This window comes from Lottia gigantea, assembly GCF_000327385.1.
Source record: "Lottia gigantea unplaced genomic scaffold LOTGIsca_29, whole genome shotgun sequence".
In the NCBI taxonomy this organism is placed as follows: Eukaryota; Metazoa; Mollusca; class Gastropoda; family Lottiidae; genus Lottia; species Lottia gigantea.
This window is the reverse complement of record NW_008708943.1, coordinates 1,036,184-1,056,193: the sequence shown is the minus strand read 5'-3', so window position 1 is coordinate 1,056,193 and position 20,010 is coordinate 1,036,184. Positions and strand designations below refer to the sequence as shown.

The window sequence follows — 20,010 nt, the reverse complement described above, 5'->3', positions numbered from 1 at the left end:
TGGTATACCAAATCATATAAATATTAATGATGAGTATATGGACAAGAGGCAATTGATTCCCCGATTTAGAATTAGCAAAGGGGGCATATCACAACACCCAGGATAAGGTATTGTAGACTATTCCAGCTGTAGAGAATCTCAAGCTTGAAGCACATTGGAAAGTGACAAGTTGAAACGTATTAGCTCTTAAAGTTATCAGAGTTAATACCTTTAACAAAACCTCGTCTAATTGTCCTGACGAGATCTGCCACGTTCTTACCGTCATCTTGAGACAAGGCTGTCAAGGGCAATAACTCACCTGTCATATTTAAACCACCGACTTAATATCTGATGACAATTATTCTTAACTTTGTTGTTTATGGTTTTGCTTAAAGAGATGTCGTCATTCTGTAATTGTCATTGTGCAATGATTTGGGGGATTGATGATGTTCCATGATTAACGCAATAAAAACTATGGATCGAACCATCAAATGAAAAAAATCTGAATGCAATGTGAGATATTTTTTGCTTTCCTTTTCTGTTGCCTATAGGGACTAAATTTACATTTTAACTTGATCTAGATTTTGTCCTCAAAATATGTAGAAAAAAATCCAAAATGAATACGAATAATTCTAAATTTGACAATATTTAAATAGTTTTATATGCAGTGAAATTTGTGTATTTAATTAAATCATTATGGTTAGAAGATAATTTAATAGCCTTGAACAATGTTGACAGGGTCGTAGAAAGGGAGACAATTTGATTGGAGTATAATTTGACAGTCGTAAATGAAAACTAGTTGAATTAAGCAGTGAGTATTTGTCGAGTCAATTGACGTGATATGGTTCGTTGTTGAATGTCAAACTGAATTCTCAGATGATTTGACGAAGTCTCGCACACCAAACACATACCAATCATCTCCATTCAACAGATTGACAAAATTTATTCCCAATAACAGTAATCAAATTTCTCTCAAGTAGCACAGAGGTGACGACCTAAGCTAACAATTCTTTATAAATTTGGCCCACCCGTCCTTAGACTTGATTGAGTCAGGAGAAAATTATTGGTTCATCTCGCCCAATTAAATTAGCTGTTACAAGAGGCCACTTTCCCAGTCAGTTTCGTTCAATTTCAATCAATATGATTAGTGAATTTTGATAAATCGTTGATTGTCTACAGTGGGTGAATTTTGAATACTTCTCAAAAAGTGGAGTCAAATTTTTAGCGTAATTAGAAATCAACTGCATTGCTTTTTATCATGTGTGTTACAGACTGTACGTTTAATACTGTTGTCCTGGCAAAATTTTCCTCATTGCACAATGCATATAATGTCTATCTTTATTCAATATTATAATCAGGAGCAGTAAAGTAAAATGTAAACTCTGTGTAAGGGCTTGATTTCACTTCAGTTTTATCAGACACCATGTCTGTTTGATACTAAGAAAGATGTTTCCCTGATTGTCCAGTGCATGGCATTGTAGCATTGTGTAAGGGCTTGATTTCACTTCAGTTTTATCAGACATCAGTTTTGTTTGATACTAAGAAAGAAAACTATAAGATATGGTGTATATTGATCAACTAGGGTGATATTGTATATTTTTTATAAAGGAAATATTATGGTTAATATCAGTCTATTAGTGTACGAAGCCACGAACTCTCGTTCTTAATTTATCTTTACTCTAACACTTTGTGTTTTAATTATCTGGTGGTAAGGAACAACAATGCTTGGTAAACATTCTATATCGCTGTCATTACTGAATATTGACTTTGATATTTTATTCTCAAAACAACTCTCTTTCCTCGTCCTTTAATTCCACTGATTTATTTTCAAAACGAGGCAAAGAAACTTGGTTTTTATAACTGTAATCAATATCCCAACCTTTTATCGCTTGCTGTCTTTGTTTTTCAAATTCAAACTTACAATCCTTGAAGTCGTAGAAGTAGATAATAACAGCCTCTTTGCGTTTCGTTGTACATTTCCGTTTTTCTACCTCAGACATGTGTGTCTTTCATATTTTATGTTGTTCTTTCTGATGAAGGCAATTTTAAATCGACACTTATGTGGGAAACCACAATCTTAATATTGAGTCCAATATATTCGATAATTTTTAAGAAAAGCAATAATTTTATACAAAGATTTGCGCTAATGAAAGGGTAACAATTATTTACATAATCAGGAAAACTGACAAAATAAATACGAAGAAATTATAAACTTGATGAAAATTACCGTGAATATAGTGGTAATTATACACGTTAATCTAAAAATGTGTATATCGATGATGATTGCCCTGTGGGGCTTGTTTTGATTCATTTTCTTTGTCGTTTGAGTCAAACAACAAACTACTCTCCTTCATGTCAGAAATCTATTGTTCAGTTTATCAAATTGTATACTTTTAGATTGTTATTGTGACGATAGCATTATTAATGTTTTAGCACTGTTTAAGTAGGTTTTCTTAAAGAAATTCGATGCAAGGGTATGAATAAGTGCAGGTTTTGATTAACGCGTAATCTATGGTTTTTGTTGAATCAAGGGGTATCGAGACACATTGTAAGAGATCTTGAAGCCTAGTTGAGCATTTTTAATAGGTTTTCGAGATATTTTTCTTGGTTTTATTAGCTTACTTGTGAAAATGATCTCTTAGCTCTTACCAAGTGTCTTCTAAGAATGGGATAAAGAGACTCAAAGACACTTTCTGGTACTTTGGCATTCTTGTAGTAATTCAGGCCGTCTGAAAGTGTGCTAGTGTTTTTATGTTGATACTAGCCAGAGTAAGAGGGTTGTGATGAGATCTGAAGATGTCCTTCATATGATTATCAAGATATCTAGATAGGATTAATGTTATTTTAATATATATTGTTATTACAAATAGATTATAGAAAATATTCCAAATCATTTCATATTATTTTTCTGGTTTATTTACACTTTAAAGTGAGCCATGAATATGCGTCAAATTCCATTAACAGGACATGAAGAGTCGATAATCTCAATTGCTGAATGGCATTATGTGTTTTGGAAGAGCGAATATGTCCTTCCTCACTTAAAACACCCATCCAGTAGAGAGCTCTTACAAAAAAAATCTCTTTATTTGTGACCTCGGTTAGTGCTTTATATAGCAGTTTTATGAACTTTTTCACCCTTGATACTAAGTTTTGATACTGATATGAATTTTAAATATATTTTAAGACTGGATATGATGTTCTTTCGGAATACAGATAGTTATACCCTTAATGAATTGTATGCCAAGTTTGGATGTTCAAATGCGAAATCTCTCCAGTATCAAACTTGCTCTTTCTCTCATTTTCTTTTATTGCATATATTATTCTGACCCTAAAGCCATGGTAGAAAATTGGCATCTCTAAGTTTATTTATTTAGATATTGTTGAAAAGGTGAAAGAAATGGCCTAATTATATGAATCTGTAAAAGATTGTAAGGTAGAATTGAAAAGAAGATAGCTGGAAGGCATTAATAAATATTTTAGATGTTTTTTGTATATAAAATATAGAAATGTTTGTATGGTTTGACAAGTAAAGGCTGATGTTCAACACTGTGTTATATTGTGTTAGTGAATGGTGAACACAATGCCTATTTTATATTTAAACTGGGCAGGCTTTTTAACCTTCTTAACACACCTGTGTTCAAATAAATCACACTTTACTAGTATTTAAAGGGACAGACCCTTTTTAACACCTATATCAATATGTCACCTTTAAGATAATTTATTCAAAATGATTTAATTATAATATAGTGGATATTTAGTTATCATTAAAAATATCATTATTTTACTATATTTGTATATAGAAAATTCCAGAATGAGAAAGAAAAATAAATCTTGAAATAGCTATGGAACTGAACAAAAGTCTCGGAACGCTAAAAGTTTGCTTTGTCAGTTGCAACAAACTAGAATCAGCCTGTAATTTAGGTTAAAGATAAAACAAATATAACTCAAATATACATAAACTTTCTCTTTGCTCCATTCAAGGACAAAAAAATCTTGTTTCTTGGAATGAAAAAAAAAAATGCCAAATTAGGTAAAAAAAAAATTGAAATTTTCACTACCAATTTATCTTCAATATCCAATTACTAAAATCTTCTTCCGTGGGATTTTCTTAAATGGCAGAAAATAAATAACTGATTTTGTATAACATTGAATTTTACCTCTTTTCTATAAAAATGGTACAGTGACTTTAATATGAGTGAGAATAATATAAAGACAATGAAATGACTGCAAGGTATTGAGGAGTAGAGATTTGCTCCAGGTATTTACAGAGAATAAATAGCTGGCAAGTGTCCTCAATAGAGTTTTACCTTGTCCTTTAGATTGCTACAATGAGCATTTGACAAGCTTACAGGCTATCAGAGTTAATTCACCAACTCTCATACTACTTTGCGAACCATTTTGACATTTCAACTAACAGTCCAATCAGTTGCTTCTAAGTACTGGTTTATACTTGTCAAGTATTTTGGCAGTGAAACTGATCTATGTCAATGTTGTGTACTGGTAATTTGATAAAAATTGACTTCTTCAACACACTAACCTTTGAGTACTTAGTGTAAATGAAATAAATAACACCCAAGTAATATGAATAAAAGCATGTGACAATGAATTTCATTTCAATGATAGCAAGATTTCCAAAAATGTGGGTATATCTGTTTCAGTTTGGACCAGTTGAGAATGTTTTGATATTTTTAGTTTGTACTGAGTTTTTAATCAAAGGATGACCAGTTTCCAGCTTCCAATTTCAGTGTTCCAGTGATCTGATCAATACCAAAAAGTATCATCAATAAATCAATTTACTGTATCTTGGTTTTTAGTTCTGCATTTCAGCAATCAGCATAGAAAACATGTTTCATGTTATAAAGCCAATATTTTTATATGTACTCTTGATATTTTTCAGGTGGATACGGTGGCCGAGATAGTGGGGGATACGGAGGTAGAGATAACAGGGGATACGGTGGGGATTATGGAGGTAGACAGCAGAATTATGGTGCCCAACCCTACAGAAACAACAGTGGAGGAGGTTCAGCTTACTCTGCTTACAGGTATGCAGTCTGACTATTTAGACATATACCAAATAAACAGTGTTAGCTGTTTGGACTTTGATATGGATGCTGAGTTGACAAAACATATAAGCTCTTATGCCAAATAAGCAATGTTAGCCTTGAGGACTTTTAGAAAGTTATGTGGAGCTCAGAAACTCAAATGTGAACTCTTAGAAACCCAGTAGCAATATCCAAAGTTGTCCTTTTCATCATCTGTCTGTTCTTGCCACATCCTGTGAAGAACGCTGATTTAATTGGGAAATGATGGTTGATTGATTATGAACACTAATGAGCATTTAATAGAGTGTTAACTCTACAATGAACACCCAATCAGAGAGAGTGTTATGTTGTCTATGAAGATATTATGAGTGAAATGAGTTATTCTATTGGTTGTCAATTGGTTTGTGTATGGCAGTACTTGACCTCAGAATGGTCATAATTGTCATGTCAAATACCTCATCTAATTGATATGATTTGACCATATTTTATTAGAATTTCTGTGATGTATCATTTAAAATACTCTAAGATTGTATTTGCCATGATAAATATACAATCTTAATTCTTTTAAATATACAAAATAAAAGATTGAAGATTTGTTTATAATTTTACCAGAATTCTATGATTTACCCTTTATAAATACTCTAAGATTGTACTTGTCATGATAAATATACACTATTCATTCTTATTAAATATACAAAATAACAGATTAAAAATTTGTTTATAATTTTAAGTTGTAAGAGAAATATAAAATTTGACAAGAATTTTACCAGAATTTATATGATTTATACTGTCTTACAATTACAGTTACAATTATTATTCTGATGAAATATACAGAAGTATTTCCAGAAATATTTGATAGTAATTGATTTTTTTTTGGATACATTTTTTATATCTTGGCAAGTAAGGAACTGCATATGTCTTGAAAATTATAAGGTAACTGTTACAATTTTTTTTGTAAAAAGTTCAACATGCATCAAAACCAGTGGTTAGATTTATTTAGAAACTGAGAATTGGTCAAAAGAATAAAAAGCTGCATATACTAGTATGCAAGTTGAATTAGAAGACTAGACTGGAGGAGACTAATATTGTTCTTCATTGTGTTATATTCTTCATTGTCAGTAAACTTTAACTATCTAATTATTCTCATATCCAAACACATCCTTTCTTTGGAATTGTTGAATTGTCATATATTAACATATCCATTTATGAGAGGCTGCAAATATACCAAATATACATAAACACACTTTCATTATGAGTGCAATATACCCATATTCCTTTAATGGTGTGCAAATATACCAACAATATATAAACACATGCTTTCATTAAGGGATGAAAATATCAAAACACATCTATTGATGGGATATTTTGGTAGATTTTGTTAAATAAATGAAAGATTATTAAAGTCAGAATAATTGGTGTCCAGGTGTTAGCTTGGGTGAGAAAATAAAACAATTCTGTCAAGATCTTCAACTTTGATTGTTATCGTAAATTATTTTCAGAACAACCCATAATGATAAATTAGGTGACATCTGTGGACACTGGTCAAACTGAGAGATGTAAAGGGCAAAAGGGGTCATTGTGGTCCCACTGTTATTGGTCAATCATTGATAGGTCAGCAGTGAGATGCGACAATATTTCTATTAAAAGTCTCAAGATTCAACACCTTGTCTATTAAGAGTCCAGATTGTTGTGTTAAGAAACAATACCCAGGCTATTTAAGGATAATGTGGGAAGTTAACTAGAGAGAAAGCCTTATTAAATGTATCCCAGGGTCTTAGGGACAAGAGAGGGCAGGATGCGACTACACAAACCCAGCCTCTGGTTTTGAAACTAAATGCTATGACAATACCTGAAGTGTTTGTTCTAGTTGTTGTAACAAGGAATCCACAAGAATAGAAAGAGTTGTTCCAATTTGAGTCCGAGTGGGTCCAAGTTGTAAACTAGGCATTGAAGAGCCTCTTGAAAATCTGTTAAACTATAGTTTAGAGTAGAATTATTAGCTTTCTCATGGCTTAGCCTGACCGAAACCTCTTGAAGATCTGTCTTGATATCTATTAGCCTAAAGCTGAGTAGGTTTCAACATCTTAGCTATTGTTTAAGGTATGAAAACAACAAAAAGCCTAATTAATACAGATGTAATTAAAGCAGATGAAGATTGTAATAGATCTTATTGTCAGTAGAAAATTTGAAGAACTATTATAGTTTTAAGAGATTTGAATGGAATGTAAGGGCTAATTCAGACTGAAGACAGAAGGGGCTGTACAGGATACCTGACAATAATGACCTCCAAATTATTACGTCACTTTTAAAAATACCATTCTATTCAGCATGTTACAATTTAAAGTAAATATTTTCAAAAATCTCATGATAATGGTTTGAATTTACTTACAATACAATTCAGTAACAAAGAAGTAACATTGTCTTTTGTGCAAAAATCATGAAAACAACAAATGAAAAAAAAAATGAAAAAAACAAACAAATTAAAACTTAAAAGACTATTACATTAGCATTGTAAAAAAATAAAAATCTTAAGTCTTACATTCAATCTGTCATGATAAAAATATATATTGTGTTACAAAGGCTAAGAATTTTGAATTATTTTTTATTTTACAGAAATGATTCTTGGAACAGTGGAGGTGGAGGACCATCATATGGTTATAACTACAATAATAACCCCAGAGGGGGTGGGGGTTATAATAATAGGGGTGGGGGAGGTTATGGTAACAGGGACAGCTATGGTGGAAATAGAGGAGGCTATGGTGGTGGAGGGGTGAGTTTTATTTATTATTAATGTCTTTATAACTGAACTACACAGGGTTGTACATGTTAAATTATTACAAAGTTAGTAACCACCTGAATATTTTGACTGTGGTCACTCAGGTTTCCATCTTGAACAGCTGAAATAGAGCTTCATGGGTTTGGTAAGCAAATATTTTAATAACACCTTCTTTTAAATGATTGACCAATAAGATGAAGTTTTGGTAGATATGGCTGCATGTGTTTTAAGGAATAGCTAGTTCAGATTGACTCAATGTGTTATGAACATTAATAGAAATTCCAAGCCAGGTGCTCTGGTCTTTTCTCTTATCAAATATTATATATGGAGATTAATTTGTATGTCTATAAACATTCTTCTTCAGTTTGTCTATTTGTCACCTGATTAAGTATTCAAACCTTTTAGCTGAGATATTTGGACATCTTGCTTCAAGTAGTTTCTGGTCTTTTATTCTAAATAACACAAATAGTAGAATGTATATTATCATTAGACCAATCAATGACCAGATTCTATGAATTTTTCTCGTTCCCTCCTAACGGCTTATTTTTCCTGGATTATTTATGAATATTCATGAAGCATATTTGATAGAATTATAAATTGCAATCAAGTGAAGAGTTCTACTCGAATCATCACACATTTTGACTGTCAATATTATCCTTTTTTCTGATATACACTGAACTTATCCTCGAACAGGTTTTCAGTTTAATGATGCGAATTGTCTGATGTTATTCACACGATTGTACCAAGTCACCCCTATTCTACCTCCTGTATTAAAAAATGAAAGTAGAATTGTTTGCCAGTATTGTTATAGTGTATCGTTAGCCGAAAGGACAAAGGAGTATATTTAAAGTTTATCTAGTTTTTGTCAACAATTAGAACCCCGCCCACTCCTACTTGTTGTCAAACAAGATTGGAAAAAGTTGAATCTCAATCGAAATATTTTGTTGAAGGTTTGTTCAGGTGGTCATGGTTATTTTTGCCATGAATTAGCATCATTTAGTAGCTGTATATGTGATGCATTGTGTTGTCAAAGATAAGGTTTATCTTATATTATCTCCCTTTGTAATATCCGACCCTGTCATTGACACACAACGTAATTTAACCTGTGTTACAATTGTTGTGTTAATCCTGGATAATAATCTTCTTTTACCAGATTAATTTTTAAACTAAACCAGGCCTTAGGTCAGATTGTAATCTCTGGTTACTGCTTTAACATTCTAATATCATAATTATTCATCTTCACATTATCAAGCCATTAAGAACTTTTTTTATACCTTGACTTCAATAGCCACTTTTCTTGTATCATGGAAGTTTGTAAATGCAGCAATTTAATTGGAGTGTACGCTAGCAAATACAACCAATCAGAGTCCATAATCCATAATTTTGGTTGTCTGTTGAGGTGTCTGATTGGATGTATTCGCTGGCCTACAATCCAATCAAATGGCTACATTCTGTGATACAAGAGAGGTGGCTTATCAGTCAAGGTATAAGACAAAGTTCATTACAGCTTGACATTGTGAAGATGCTTATTATTAGATTGTATGTGTGTACTTGTCAAAAACATCCAAGAGACACATGTTACTTTAAAGGATGATGTTAATGACTGTTTCAGGGATTTTTATGCCTGTCACAAAAATTTGCAACTTATGAGCATTTAGGATGTCATTTACTTGGAAAAAAATAGATGTTCAAAGTACAGCAATTTGTTGGATGGACATTAATACCAAAAAAAAACAAGAAATTTCTTACATTTTTGAGGAAGGTTGGAACTTCTGTCATATCCGTCCAATTCAAAGTCAGAAACAAAATCATTCTCTTAATAAATCCAAAAAAACATGAAAAATGTATTTATTTTTTATTTCAGCATCAAGACAATAGAAGAGGTTATGGTGGAGGAGGGGGTAGAAGATATTAAAACAAATTTACAGAAAGAAACTTCCTCTCTACATCATCATTATATACCATAGTACTACAAACAGCTTTTATCACAAATTACAGTGATGGCTGTTTCTTGTATGAGCCTGCCATAGTGTTTAAAGTTGGAGTCCCAAACTCTTAATGAAATGTTAATATTTTCAACCACCCTTTTTTGTGGTTTTTTTTGTATTATATTCATCAATTGTGGATTTGTTGTTAGAAATATCATAACTTTCAGATTGTCATCAAATAAGATACCTTGAAATTGGCTCTCAAAAAAAATTTTGTTTTATCATTGGATTAGGAGAAAGTAAGTGACAACACTATGGCAACGTATTACTGTTAATCATACCATGTTTGTAAATATTATATTTTAAAATCATCCTGCATTTTAATCTAAGTCTATATTGAGAATGAAATACCAGTAATTACATACAATGGATAATGATAAACTTATGCTTTTAAGTTGAACTCAATTTTCTCAAATACAACTGGTTTAAAAATTATGCATTTTGCAAGTATCAAACAAGTTTTCAATTTTGGAACAAAAAATAAGAAATGTCACATTTCTTTAGAATAGTACAAAGATATTTTACTTTTCTGGAAATGTAAAGAACATGCCTTATCTTAGGTAACATTTCTGCTTTTACCTTATTATGTGTAGTATGCTATACCATAATTTTGTTCATTATCATGAAATAAGCATTTGAGTATAATTTAGAAAACATTAATTAAACCTGAAGTATATTTGTCTATGTTTTATTGAATAAAATCCCAGACAAACAAGAAAGAGCTGACTTTCTATAGAATTCACGCTTTGATTGGAATTCGACCACACAAAACAACCTCTGAAAATTATAATGGAGCTAGTCGACTTAAATAACTGAATACGTACACGTTTTGAACAATGATAAAAGCTGATGTATGTATATTTGATGTATATATGAATAAACAATGATTATATAAATCAACTCTGTGATCTAGGGTTCTTGGATTCCCGGTAAAATACCGACACAACATTAAAGATAACCCAAGAATCTGGAAAACCCAATGAATGGAAGCCGCCAAGTGTATCATATCTATGATAGGCCTACCTCTAGATCTGTGAATAAATTTCAGTTAAAGTCAACAGTTAGAGCTAACAAAGTGAATTCCATCTCGCACCTAAAATAATTTTATTTAACATCTATCTTTACACGATTCCACCATTTTGACTTTTACTCCTTGATAAATACTCATTTACCCAGGCGGTGATTGGTCAATACTTTAAAATAATGGAATAAAAGAAAGCCTGATTTTCAGGAATGAAAGTTGGCACCAAAGACACGACCTTATAGATTAGGAATGGCTCTAATCAGCCTCAAGTGTTTAACTAAGCCAATGTTGGGTGTATCTGACAGAAAACGATTGGATTAGTTCGCTTGACATATGGCGGGTAATTGTCGTCTGTTTCATCAAGCCTCAGTTCTGCTCGCCAGACTTGTTTACCAAAAGTCTCTTGGATTTCATTAGCAAGCAATCTTCAGCTTAGGTTGCCAACAATTTCCTGATTCTATTTGCATATTTCATCGAGAAAGGAATAAAGGCATATCGCCTGTCAAATCTTCTCGGGGCGAATAGAGAACAAGTACGCGATCTGTCAAATCGAACTGGTATTTTCTGGCAGTTGATGGCTAAATACTGAATAAAATCTCACTAGATTCTAATATCTTATTGAAATTTATTTGGGAAAAACTCGATTTTGATAACATTGATGTTTTACTAATGGAATTGAATATCTCAAAATACGTTAGGCAAAGGGTGTTAGGGGAAATCTCTGAATTTTAGATCATATTTTTGGGGAAAAGAAATTAATGGTCTATGTATAGCCTATGTGTCTTCAGAGGAAAAGTAGCATTGCAAATAATATATTTTTCATCTGGTATTCAATTTCACTAACGCTATGTGTTATGCCTTTTCATCATATTAAATAACTACATATGTCTGTTACATAATATGTTACTTGTGTGTATTTTAATAATAAATAGGCAATTTAAAATCGGGAAACAAATAAAGCAGTCATGTGCCGTATAGATCTCAAACACACTCTGCTAAACTTAAACTGTTTACATTAAAAGTTTTTGGCCTGAGGACAAATTTGTGTTAAAATCAGTAAAACTAAGTCTTAAATAGTTTGTAGAAGCATTTTCCAGGCGAATAAAAAACAATTAGTTGTGGATTGGGCTGAAAATTGGTTAGACGTTACATCTGCTCGACTTCTATAGTAGATTATCGCCCCTTGCTCTAAATCTATTCTTTAAACGCTAACTTATTTCATGTTTTTCGCTTTCGTGATTTTTCAAGATTTCTCGAGATGTTTTTTCATTATTCTTTCTAATGATGAAGAAATTCTGTGTCTCGCTTACGGCTGGCTTCAGATAGAATCCACGGTGGACAGACAGGAAAAATAAAAACTTTAATAATGTCACTGATGGCGTAGGCCTATATTCCCTCCAAGTTGGTTTCATTACTTCAGGAGTACGTCACTGGCAACATAGAACTGATTTTTTTAAAAAGTTGGTTGGATTGGAGAAAAAAACCTACCTACTGAAGTACATTCTAACTAGTCTCTATTAAAGATTCTTTGGAACAATACTCATGCAGATTAGCAGTACCCAATGGTCCCCACTCAATCACACAAAATAATTGATTACTTTGTTTTCTCTTTAATATTGTTTCAATAAAGAATAGTACCACCAACGATTTCATTGAGACCTCACATCTGAGAGTTTGGGAAAATATTTAGGAAGAAAAAGATGCAATATCGAGTTAAAAATTCGTTATTTTCTTAAGAAAACTCAAGACTGATTCAATCCTTATCCAGAATCTCGCCTCACTCTGGGTCAAGTACCTGTATCCATGGAAACAGAAAATTTTGTCAAGTTGTATTATTGAAACGAAATTCAGGAAAATGAAATGAAGATTGGATACAAAGACATTAAGACAATGGCGGCGTGAATCACGATCTTCAAGTACCTACTCCAACTTCTTCAAGTACTGAGGGTATTTTTGATATGATATAGCCCCAACGTGATATTTATAGTTTTCCCTCTCCGTCCAAACATCATGTTTTCTTTTCTCCATCGCGTCTGTTTCCTAGAAAAATATTTTACTTTTATCGACAAGAAATTCTAATTTCTTTGAGTGAGGATCTTCAAATTCGGGTTCTGTCGGAGACTAATGTTCCATTGTCTTCTAACTATATTCCATTTTCTATATTTTCAGATTTTTTTTCGAAAGAGTGCTGGTATCTGGAAAAGGAACATGGGTATTGATAAATTAAAAATAAGGCCAGCCCAGTTATACCATTATACATACATTATCATATTTTCGTGGAACACATGTATATTAGAAAGCAAAGTCCAAAAGCTCCAAAAGATCTCGGATTTTTTTGAAATAATAGTATATACCATAAACCTTAAATGACAGGAAATCAACTAGTGACGGCACGATATATCGGTGAATCGATGTATCGCGATACGACATGCCAGGATATGATACTTATCGCAATGTTGTGTATCAAAACTTGGCGATACCTTCTTTTCGATAAAAAAGCGGGTTACATTTTTTTACTGAAATTGTTAGAAACTTTTTATAAGATATAGAGGATGCTTACCACTAAATTACCAAATATCACAGTTATAAAGTTATGAATTAATATATATAGAATCTTTGAAGATAAAATGTTAATTTTTAGCCCATTACCCCATATCGCGATATGTAGGCTGTCGTATCGTGACCCTTGTATTGCGATACGTATCATATCGTGGCGTGATTGACGATACCCAGCACTACAATCCACACACTAGATTCGATGTTTAGTTTACAGGAAAAAATTGATATTTTCTAAATACATATACATGTACAATAATATTTAAACCCATAATTCAAAACGATCTAGTTTTTGCTTTTGAGCGGAATAAGAATCTAAATGATATTTTAGTCCATGATAGACTTTAACCCATATCTCATTAGAACTTTAAAAATGGATTCCCTTATTTTTATTTATGAAAATGAAAATGCTAATACTTATATGAATAGAAAGTAGAGGTGTTCTAATGACTTGGAAAAATACCAGTTTGTCTCACATTTCAATAATTAAATCACATTTAGCTAAATTAGAAGATAATTACCAGCAGAATTCAAATGAGTGACCGATCAAAAAAGGTCTAGAATTCTTTTTTTGTTTATCCAGACTGTACATAAATGGACATTTATGATTGGTTAAAACTCTTAATTATATGCAATATAAGAAGATAATGATATGATTAAGAATACATGATAATTCCTTAGAAACACCAATTAATCAAATAGTTTACTTAATTTGACACTAAAAATAAGAAAACCCATCTTTAATATCAACATATGTAATTATATATATATATATTTTTTTGTAAAGACTATTGGTTCCTCCCCAATTTTAATTTCATACTCTCTCTTTAGTTCATAGGATGTTGGTTACAGAAACTTCATTCACATTTATATATATAATCTATTATTTTAGAATCATTTAATTAATTATTTTAATTTTATCAATTATAAATATCACGCTGATGTAGGTGAATTTTCACCTCGTCCCGTGCTTTCGTAATTTCGTAATTTTTTTGTTACAACCACTCTTACCAATACCACCAGACATTATCATAAAATAGACAAGGTTTCGAACTCAATGGAACCACGAGTTTTATATAGCACTTATATACCTACACAAATATAATAAGACGGTAGTTTCCAATTAAACAGATATACCTACAATAAAACTATGGATATATTTTTCTACATATACTAATGTTGATTCAATATTGACACATTCTTAACGTTCGAGCTCACCTGTAGCCAGTCCATTCACAATCGCCACCTTTGTTGTTTATTTACTGAATTTTATTCATTTTACTCCACATTCTTTCTATTCATAATAAATTGTCCACCTTTTATACTGATTAGAGTGTTTGGTCGGCTCAACTCCTAGACAAATACCAGTTTGATTTTTTAGAAAATATTGTTTTAAGAATATTATATTATATAGCACTCGTGTTCAGGTATCTGTTTATATTTTAATAAGAAAGGAAGGATTGAGAGAGAAAGGGTTAATGTGCGGTCTGCTTTCATTAACCACCCAATCTTCCAGACAATAAATCTCGAGGATAATATTGATAAATCCAGATACATATAGTGACATCAAGATGTCTGGTCAGAGCGCTGACTTAAAAAAAAAACTATTAGCTTATTATATATTGTAATGAATTCGGAATTTCACGTCGTACCTTATAGTATACCTAATTTAGAAATATATTATCACGACACAAAATTTAAAACGAAAAAATGAAAGATATAAGAAACTGGTATATATAAATATTTTTAATTTAATTTTTAATCCTGTTAATCCAGTTTTAGAAATAGCTAAAATAAAAAGTATAATCGAATGGCAGAAATCGCTAAAAAAAAGATTTAAAATGATAACACGAGGTTGTTAAAAAAATTTAATTAGGTCGATGAATTTCAGAAAAATTCCTAGTTCCGTCGTCTCTGTTCTAATAAAATCATTCATACAATAAAATAGCGCATGTAAAATGTTTGGATAAAATTTCTAATTTCCACCGATATCTTTGGTCAGTCACTTAAACGAAAACCACTGCACGTGAAACGAATCTTTTGTACGCAGCCAGAAAAGACAAGCCGTCGTTCTCAATCCTCGGGGCTCATTTGAAAAACCTTTGAAAAATATTTTGACAACGGGGTCGCTTTCTCCATGTTTATCATTAGAGGAAACGGCACGATACACGCACTGTAATTTTCCTCGACCCCCTCGTGTGTATGAAATAGTAAACGCCGGTTTGAAATTTCTCCAGAAAGTGTGAAGCGAATTTTATATTTACAGTTTTATTAAATCGCAAGACGCAAATTTCCTTTTCCCAATTTTTTTTTATTTTTAAAAAGAAATGTGTACAATATTTATAAAGGCGAAATCATAATTGACGGTTTGAATATTTTTATTACAATGGTCCCACTGACTCGCAGATGCAGATTTTGCGAAAAAAAATTATTTTCCTAATATTTTTGATGACAAATTTCCATCTTGTAGATTATAAAGTTTTTAATTATATTTTTTAATTCTTGAGTAAATTTTTTAAATGATTTTTTTTTCTTTACCTAATGAAGACGTATCAACAACTAAACCGGAAGTAGTTAAAAGGCTATGTTGGGTGGGATGGTGTGAGAGTTTCAATTAAATTTGTTTGGGGGTTAAAACTCCGGATTTGACAGACGATAAAAACACTTTATGTCAGTTTTCTGGTCGTAAAATTTTAAACTATCAAAGTTCGTCAGAGTAATATCTGCAAATTGGTATCTTTGACGTAATCCAAATCTTACAGTGTCACCTAGCGGAGTTTTGGAAGTGGGGTAATGATATCATATCTTGAAACACTGGATTTTTATGCACCTTTTCTGGTGCCCACATTTTATTTTCTTTTGAAGATCAGAAAGTAAGTCTGTGTTCTCTGAAAGAATGAAGTGTGACATTTCTGTTAATTCGCCTAAAAGTGACCTAAAACTTTTAATTACACTTAACACATATAAAGTTTAAAAAGTATCCACTTCTATCAACTGTCTTCCTGTGAGGTGTTCACCTAACACCCTCTTTTTCTTTCATAACAGATTGAAGAAAAGTTTTCTACCTCGACATCAAAGCGATCAGATTTCAACTGGGAGATGTTGCTACTGTATTTTAAATTTGTTTGTCACCGGCCTGGTGGGATGTCGTTATAATTATTAGATAGCTAGAATGTAACAGTCAACTATAGAATCACGATATAAAACATCACCCAGAGCTGAACCGGCAATATTTACGGCTGCATGAATTCCTTCCTTCCAGCTACCCTCCTATTTTCTATTCATTCTGTCACGCCTCCTGCTTCATCAACTCGTAATTGGCAATGACAGAACACCTTTGGAGGGACGCAGAATCGTGTTTAATTACTATATCTGTGAATACGACGAGCAAGCCGGGCGTAAATTGGTGAGTTTATAACATGTGCCTTGATTTCCTCCACGTCGAAGGGTTAGCAACCTTGCTCCAGTTCCTTACGGCAATTTAACATCGTTCGTCTTAGTTTTACGATTGAGTTGCTTCCCGTGAAAGGTTTTGAAATCGGAGGTAACTTCAGCACGAGTAAACTACCCAGTCGCCTGCAGCCATCTTCCCGCGCTCAATAATTAAGCCAATTCCGTTTTAAGAACATATTTCAGTTTCTCTCTTTATAAGCTTGATGATGGTCTGGTCGTGTAGTGCGCAGCTGTTTTTACAAGAGAAAACAGTTAAAAACAGAGAATTGTAAGAGATTGTTTTTAGGTGAGGCGTAACGTCTCACTTTCAGCGTTCGGAATGGGGTCTTTTATAACAGAATCTTGTTTTAATCAGCAGGAAATGACATAATTTAAAAACAAACCGTTTCTTTTGTCATTCATTTCCGAACAGACGGGTATTAGTTGAGATGTCCGGGTGTTCCCACTGGATTGTGATAAAGTCTCCGTTTCACATGAGATACGAGTGAACTACGAGTGAGATGAAATGTAACTACGTTATTATCATCAATATTTTCTGCTTTTTGCCAAGGTTGTTTTAAATAGTTTCTAAAAAAAATTTGGGGGTTATTTTCCGAAAGTTTGAGGTTCCTTTCGCCGAATATTTTAACGTGTTTTTACTTTTCACAGATCCCTTTCCTATATTCTTGGAGTGACTTTTTCCAAATCTACCGACACCATTAAATTGGTGAAATAATTTCTTCTGTTTTTAAGAAGCGCAGCTGATAAGCATGCATCCTTTGAAGTCTCTCGAATTTAATAATTCACACCTTGCAAAACTTGTATTAATATTCATAACGTTTTCTTGTGGTATTTGATACTCTCTTCTTGTTTGAGTAGAAAATTTCTCATTTCATCTGGAGGGTTACATGAACTGTCAAGTTGTCGGGTCGTTATAAAGGTGCATCAAATCGGTCGGTAAGTTATTAAATGATGATATAAGAGAACCTAAGTTAATGTCGACGAGCCCTCGAGAGAGTGGCGGTTCGAGTGAAGGTGTATCATTAAACCCACTTCCAGGTTGTTGTGTTCAAATAAACAAATGATACACAGACAAGACAAAGCAAGATCTATACTCTCCAAGATTCTACCTGTCATAACGCGCAGATTAGAATATTGATCACGTGAAGTATGATGATGGATTATCTCCTCCTGATTTTCTATTACACATATGTTGATGTAATTGGAGACGATATAACATATTTCAGTAATAAACCGACAAAATTGGTGCCTTAGCACTCGGGCAAAATTATTTATACAGTTGGCGGGTCAACAGAACTATGAAAGTAATTAATTGTTTAAAATAGAATTATAAAATTTATTTTTATAGTATAATTTACTTCTCCTCGCACCTACTCAATCCATATTGTTCCTACATATCAATAATATGTCTTGAACCATAAATTTACCAATTATTATTCTCTTCAAAACAGTTGGTCAGCTGTTAGAAACTCATCGTTTTTTTAATTGATAAAAGTGGCTCATTATAATCATATATTTTACTGTATCCAGTTCTCATCGGTAGGTGGGTGACTGTTGTGTTGTGGTGCGAGATTCAAAAGAATTGTGTATCGGTGCTTATTAAAGCCTTATTGTGAAGATCAAATCGGACAAAGTTCGTAAATTGAAACTAGGAATTAGTCCCGCCTACCCAATTACCCGACGACAAAACTACGGCTGCGGGGCAGTAATAATGAAAGGCTCGCACCAAATAATGGCGGTGTGTGAACCTTATATAATTTAGGGTGTTTTCTATTACTCGTTCGTTTTACTAATGATGTAATTTGAAAGAGTAACAATTAAATGATCTTTGAAGATAGGATTAACATCACTATTTTCACACCTTGTAATCGGAAAAACTAACAGAGCCATTGTAGTCGGCTTTTACCAGTCTGTTTTAATAGAACACATAGCAGTAAGTCACAATACAAAATTGCTTTAAAACACTTTAAATCCGAACTGCTAGAGATGTCTTGTTTTCTTTTTTTGATATAGTTAAACAGTTTTACTTATCTTTTAATGGTCAAAAATTTAAAAAGTACACTTATCTTTCAATACAATCTTTGATAATTCAGTGTTTTCAAAATTTCAATGGCAGTCGGAAAAAAGTTAGGAATGTGACCAAATTAGTACTTGTTTTTCAAGTATCGTCTTATACTTAGTTTTGACACTTTAGATATAGATGTACCTACATGTTTATTTTTCTTGTGAAAAAGTCAACAAAACAAAGAATTTCAACGCCATATTGTGATATGTCAGTTAGGCAAACAGAAAGACGATCAGCTCTTATGTGTCCGTTAAATATGCCTCATTAGCCGTAGCTTAGATAATGGGCGACGCTCGTGGTGCTTTGTTTGCTGTTTGCACCGTTCATCAAGTTACACGGAAGACGGTAAAGGTGTGATTTGTTTTCCTTGTCGCCGGGAGTAAGGAAACACGAGCTAGTGACACAGTACTGCTGGTTTGGACGTGATATTTGGCTTTTATCATACAATATTGTGTTGAAAGGAATTAAATTCACTGGTTTAAATGTTACAAAGTGTCAGAATAATGTGATAAAGTTTACCTTTTACAATTAAATATATTAACCTGTTTCCTTTTCATTTTAGAAATTAATTGTATGGAAGGTTGGGTCGAGAGTCTTTATTGGACGTCCACACAAGTGTCAGTTGTCTCTATGCCATAGACAAAGAAGACCAAAGCTTTTAGGGGCAGGAAATGTCTGCAAAAAAAACTCCCTTCTTTTATGCCATAGATCTGGAAAACTTATACGAATGTTTCTTGCCGCTGCACCCCCTAACACCACCTTCATCTGTCATCTGTCTCTTCCAGTATTTTATTGGGGATAAGGATACTGCAGCCCCTTGTCCCAGCTCCCTATGCCATTATACATAACACACATTGACAGAAGGGACAGCAAAGGCTCTAATTAAATGATATGGGGAGCCTCAATTCTCTTCGACCACAGCCCCATCTTCAAGCTTTCAAGTTCTTTTTTCACCGTCTTAAAAGGACAGGAGATAAACTATAGCCCATCACCCACTAGTTCAAGCTACCCCCGTCTCAATCTCCAATACTCTATACAAATACTACAATATTCATTCAATGAAGCGACAATTATTTAGAAATGACATTTTGATAAAGGTCTATATTTCTGCCAAGTGTTCATAATGT

At 32.6% G+C, this 20,010-nt stretch overlaps 1 protein-coding gene across 1 annotated transcript; it reads left to right on the top strand.

Moving 5' to 3' along the window:
- Positions 1-4,460: 4,460 nt before the first annotated feature.
- Positions 4,461-10,693, top strand: LOTGIDRAFT_232461 (hypothetical protein; the record flags this gene model as incomplete). The annotated part of the gene is made up of 5 exons (XM_009056803.1): positions 4,461-4,479; positions 4,877-5,021; positions 7,635-7,791; positions 9,662-10,104; positions 10,210-10,693. 4 exons carry the CDS (start codon positions 4,461-4,463, stop codon positions 9,710-9,712), a joined length of 372 nt encoding a protein of 123 aa, XP_009055051.1. The 3' UTR covers positions 9,713-10,104; positions 10,210-10,693.
- Between the last annotated feature and the right edge of the window lie 9,317 nt (positions 10,694-20,010).